Below are 6,000 nucleotides of genomic sequence, written 5' to 3'. Positions count from 1 at the left end.
AGGATATGCACCATCTTGTTTCAAGATTTGTTTTAAATTTGACAGCTTATATGAATTCAATATAATAAATTCATAGTAAAATGCAAAGCTTATGTAATTCTAGATGCACTTAAATCAATATTTTAATTTCATTTTACAGGAGCCTCTGTAGAAAAAGAAAAACTCATAACACAGATATATTGACAAAAAACCCTCCTAGGGCATCAGCCTGAGGGTTAAAATTAATTCCTAGTTCACCAGTTCCAATTACTGTGGTGTGCTACCAAGTCCACTGCTGATACCAGTGTTTCTGTCTGATCTAAAGAAGGAATTGATCAACAAGTTTACTGGTGACACTGACTCATTCCACTGAGTAAGCAGGATTGATGCTCTCCAGGTGGAATTTCTGAAGCACTGCACAAGTCAACAGCACTTCAAGTTTTATTTGTTTAATGAAAAACTGACACGCACAAGAAAGAGCCGTGATAATACTCACATCAACACTACACTAGGGACAGAACTCAAAAGAACTCTTCCTGACTGAAGGCACTTACAATCTTTAAAAATGAAGAGTTTTAAAAATGTTCAAAAAAAAAAAAAAAGAGCTTTTACCAAGAGAAATATGAAATGCATTAAGAACTGTGGCTCAGCAAATTAAGACAGAAGACAAACAAACAAAACAAACAAAAAGCAGAGATACAAACACTGGAAACTTCACTGATCAGTCCTATGCTCTTTGGGAACACTTAAATTTTAGGAAACAGTAACCTGGTATTTGTCTGCCAACTAGCTAGCAAAGATGAAAACATTTTGGTGACCATTTTTGAAAACTACAAGTTTTTAAATTTCAAGCAAAAAGTGGCATCTGAAACAGGCAAGTCCATCACAGGAGTCAAAAATCAAGCAAGGACCAAGATAAGGGCATCATGCAAAGTCCAGCACACATGGATATCATGGAATGAAACCAGCTATCCCGACTGAAAGACATACTCTAGAAAGGCAAAAACAGAGCTTTCCATGCCAGAGTTGATTTTGCATCTGGCACAACTGAGCAATAAAGTGACTTTTAATATAAGCACTCCAGGAAGAGAAAATGGCAGTATTTTTTGTCCAAGAACAATGTTCACAAATCTGATACATTTTACTTCAGTATCATGGGCAGTTTGTACAAATTAAAAAAAAAAATAACAAAAAAAATACGGTCCCAAAACCTAATTGAAATTGCTGCACAATGGATAAATTTTATGATATGCATCTTGCAAAATACAAAACTAGATCTCACAGCATGAATTTATAGCTACAAATGACTTTTTAAGCACAAAAGGTAAGTGTGATTGGTGATACAATAATCCTGGGCATGCTTTTCCTATCAGCACAAAGCCATTTGCCAGACAAGCTTAGGGATATCTCATTTGCAGTCTCACTGCCTGACCAATTAAGAGAACTGAAGCACAATATTGCTCCTAAAGTAGCATACAAAAAAAAAAAAAAAAGAAAAGAGAAAAGATCTTGAGGTTAAAGCCAGGTAACAATTTGGTTAAATATGAAGTAGTGGAACCCAGGAGAGAAGGCAACCCAAGAGGCCAAACACTGAAGATTTGTAATATGGGTTTCCACAGGCAAGTTGTCCTTCAAAGATTCTGGAAGAAAAACACTTAAATAGCGGATATATGCTACAATAGTTTTACTGTCCTCCTTTGTAATGGTTTCCAGTTCTGTAACCAAATTAACCTTCTGTTTTGATTCCCATTTTCACCTTTTGTTGGAAAATTTCAATTTTAGTTGGTCGATTTCATCTTATCAGGATAAAAAGTCCAGATAAAAGCAATGGCAGTAGAAAAGTCTGGCATCCCAGACTGCTAGCATCCTACAAAGGGTTTAGGAATCCAAGGTCTTGGGAAGGAGGAAGCATCTTCTCAGTAAGGGTCAAATGCATGTCTGAAGGCTGTTTGGTAGCTGCCAGTTGCAAGTCATTCTGGGTATGCCAGTGATCTCAGCCAGAAAGACACTAACAGGATAGCAAGAACTGTCTTGTATCTCATTTGGAAAGGGCAATCACTCCCTCCCACGGGTGAGTAAGGGCATTACGATTCCTTTCTACCTAAATTGCTTCAGAAGATTTATTTGCAAAGACAACAGGGAGCCAGCTTTCTCCATGTTTATCTTATCTGAAGAAAGAAAGAATATAAAGTAGCTAGTTACCAATTTTCACCACTAAAAACAAAAATTAAACTTTCACGAGCCATTCTCTGTCACTTAGTCAAGGCCTCTGCTCACTCTAAAGCAAATTGCATATGTGAGCTGTACAGGTAGGTGAACTGTGCAGGCAGGGAAGAAGCATTTGATACACCTGCCATACTAGGAGCCCCAAAGTCACAGAAGTATGGCTACAGGTGTGGCCTGTATCAGCTAGGAGTGAAGGGAATGCTTGCAAGCACACACACATTCACTCTCTCTGCAAAGAAATTTGAGATCCTCTCCATTCAGCCAAAGGCCACGACAGAGAGAGTTCTCAAAATCTGCATAACACTTGAAGTATTTCACTCTAGAACACTTCATAATCATTCTCAGTGTGGTGTTTAGCAAATCCTTAATGTTCAGCAGTCAACTGGTCACGTCCCAGCAGACCCTGCACTGCTCCTTCTCAGAGAGGCTGATGTGTCCTGACACTGGCACAGAGAACGAGTGTGGGGAACTTTCAGTGTCTTCACCACGTCAGTGCTCATTTCATTACATAAGCTGATGACTGCTTCAGGAGTAGCCTGCTGTAATAAAAGCTCAGAGAGAGTCTTCCTTCCTCCTTTTTAAAAGGACTTGGCTTATAGGCAGAGATAAAAATTTGTTCTTACTGTGCCACCTTCACCACCATGACAGCAGCACCTTACTGAAAACACGAAGGTGCCATGCTGGTTGCTTTTGAAAATAAAGGCTGATCACACTCAAGAATTTATTCACAAAGCATTTTGGCATTCATGGGCATGACTCATTCTACTCAGAAGTTCCTCTGTAAACAGAGTTTGAAAAGAATCTGCTGACACAATAAATAAAAAAGTTCAAATTTGCAACATTTGAGTATTTTAAACTTTGGAAGCAGTTTGTCTCTCTCATTTCACCTTAAAAGGGAAGACAGACTGCATACATTCAAAGAAAGGCGAGGTAATTGCTAGATTTACAGGTGGCAGCACAGATCAAAAACTATGATTATTCAGCCTAGAAAGGAGGATTAGAAAGGATACAGCTGAGTCGTTTCCTTTGACCCTGTCTCAAAATCCAATTTCATAAAGTCCCTAACAGCTAACGTGATGTCAGACACTGGAATCCCCAGCAGCAGAGCATTACAGCCAAGTAACTGACTTTTTTTTCAAAGAAAAGGATATATTAATGCATCTGGCATTAGAATTTACTCATACCAACACAAAGTGTGACACTTCAGTGAATGCAGTGGCACACGCCTCCCCAGTGTTCAAAAGTGCAATGGGAGTAAGAGTTGGAGGAAGAAAAGTAAAAATTGGGAAGAGAAAGAGAAGTACATGAGCTCTCCTTGAGCAGTCACAGAAGTCAGGAAAAGGCCACTAGCCTGAACTGCTCAAGCAAGACCTGGTTGAAATTCGAGCCCCAAGAGTTCATCGTATTTTGCAACTGGTTTCCACACAGACAGAATTTTACCACTTTACAACAGCCTTCATGCAGCCACTTACTGACCAATCTATTTCTGTCCACCTTCCTGCGTCAAACCTGCACAAATTAGTCTCAACTACCATCTTTTTCATTCATAAATTGTAGCAAAATAAGGAACAGTGAGGTATAGCACTGGTCAAGTGAGACCTTTATTATTCCAAGTATTTACTGCAGGTCAGTCTTCCTGGAAAACTTTTGGCTTTCTGCTGGTCCTTTTTCTTCTCTGAAATAGCAGAGAATGTTCTAATGCATGTAAGAGCACTCCATCATGGTACAACTAAGGATGAAAATTATGGAGAGTTTTAAAAAAGTGACGAGGTGAGCTGAATTAAAGTTCAACTTCCCTATTACTCTGCAAAGGACTTTTAATTACATCCAATAAAAATATGATTAGGTTTAAAAATAAAAGAGAACTAAGTATAAAATAATAGTGTTCCACTAATTTTACTTCTCAAAATTAATGTTGCTGCACCTTCTATTTTTCTTCAAAGAAATGTCAGGCAGAAATATCAAGCTGTCCTAAGGGAAAAATCACAGCATCTGAGATTTAAGAAGAATCCCATGCTCAAATGAATTAGTGTACTACTATTCACTAGAGAGCACTGTATTATGAAGAACAATGTAATAAAAGGCTTTTTTTAATATTAGAATATAACTCTATATATCAACAGTGGCAACAGTGTCCAAATAGCTCCAACATCTGACAATTTGGAACCAGGCTTCTCAGCAATCTACTCTTTATGACAGTCTTAACTATACATTTTCTAACACAAGATATGATAAAATAGAGTTGCAAGCATGAAGAACTTCAGAAATTACTGAAATACTGTATGGCAAGAAATCCTATATTAGTACAAATCATTAGCAGGTAAAATGGTCCACTAGATGAGAATAATCGGAGAGAAAATATTCCTAGCTGCACCAGAGAGTTATTGCATGACCTTGAGCAAGTAACTTAATTTCTCTGTCCAAATTTTCCTATATAAAAAGAAAAGGGACAGTAATGCTTGCCAATTACTGCACAGGCATGTGAAATCTATAGCAAAAAGTATTTCATTAATATCAGAGAACCTGTATTCTGTTAAAAAAAAAATTTGCCTTCAAAAATTCTACATGTGGACACTAACTTTTAGCCCAAAGGACCTGAGGGCATCTCACGATACTTCGCCCCCTGATGTCGTGCCAAAGACTGACAAAGGCCCACGTGCTCCTCCTCATTCTTACAGCCACCATGTAAGAAGTGGATTTCCAGATATTCCGAGTTGTTAGGGACAGAGAGGAGGACTAAAATGTCCTCACTCAAATTCAACCCATCTTTTACCTTTGTGAATGTAACCAGCACTAGAACGAAACCGAAACCGAAAAAGGCTTTTGCTAAAGCTGAGAAATTTGCACTACTTGAGCCCCTCCTTTCAAAGAATATGTAGCACCTGAAGAAATTAATCAAAGCAAAAGTTTGGCTAGATAAGTAAAAGTTACACAGGAAAATATTGATCAACATGTTTCAGCTACTAAGACCAGCAATCCACCTTTAACATGGCTTCCCCTGCAAAAGCTTACTCCCTGCCAAAAATATCAAGCACTACAAAGCTTCACAGTAACAAAGTTTGTCATTTCCAAAAGCAGCATGTTTTCATTTAAAGCACGTGATACATGCAACAAACAAAATCCTAGACTTGTGATTAGGTTTATATGGATGAACTACTGCTGGTCACTAAACTTTGGCTTTTGTTTTAAATATACATTCAGGGGTCACAAAGTAAGGAAAAACCAATCAGCCTGCTTCATTGTTCATATCTCTTGCAGCAAGAAAAATTACCTTATGCAAATATTCAGTATCATAATGCAGTTTTACATTGCTTGATGTTAATTAGAGGAATGACTCCTTTTAAACATAATGCATTTTCAGGTGATGCTTCTTCTTACCTGGCAAGTTCTTTAATTAAGTTTGCAATGCGTCTCTTGTCCTCAGGACACAAATCCTTTAAAGAAGCACTCTTCATTCCTCCTTCATTAGTGACCTGAAAATTTAAAGTAACATTTTAGAAAGTACCGTTTAAAAGAAAACAAATATTTCATAAGATATTAAAAGCATTTCAAGACCTAATAATTACAAGCTGAAGGCAGATCAATTCCAACTGGAAATAAAATTCGTATTTTTTAAAAACGTAAGTACACTTCAGCAAAACAAATTACCAAATTGTGGAGAATTACTTTAAGAGTCTTTTAATTCAAACGCAAGCTGCTAGCTTCTATACTAAACACGCTGGGTAAAGTTTTAAGACGTGCACTATTCATTGATTCACAGTAGATAAAGGGAAGTAGGTTCTCATGACTTGGAAA

At 37.5% G+C, this 6,000-nt stretch overlaps 1 protein-coding gene across 3 annotated transcripts in view; it reads right to left on the bottom strand.

The window, feature by feature from the left end:
- The window catches only part of KIAA1328 (KIAA1328 ortholog), a 172,251-nt gene that overhangs the window by 156,401 nt on the left and 9,850 nt on the right, over positions 1-6,000 (bottom strand). For all 3 annotated transcript variants that reach the window (XM_051804490.1, XM_051804491.1, XM_051804492.1), the window contains one exon: positions 5,584-5,678. In XM_051804490.1, coding sequence (XP_051660450.1) covers positions 5,584-5,678 — 95 coding nt within the window. The remainder of the gene's footprint in view (positions 1-5,583; positions 5,679-6,000) is intronic.

The sequence above is a fragment of the Manacus candei genome, unplaced genomic scaffold, assembly GCF_025592945.1.
Source record: "Manacus candei isolate 608988 ecotype Guabito, Panama unplaced genomic scaffold, ASM2559294v1 h1tg000061l, whole genome shotgun sequence".
Lineage (NCBI taxonomy): Eukaryota > Metazoa > Chordata > Aves > Passeriformes > Pipridae > Manacus > Manacus candei.
This window is presented reverse-complemented; position numbering and strand designations above follow the sequence as displayed.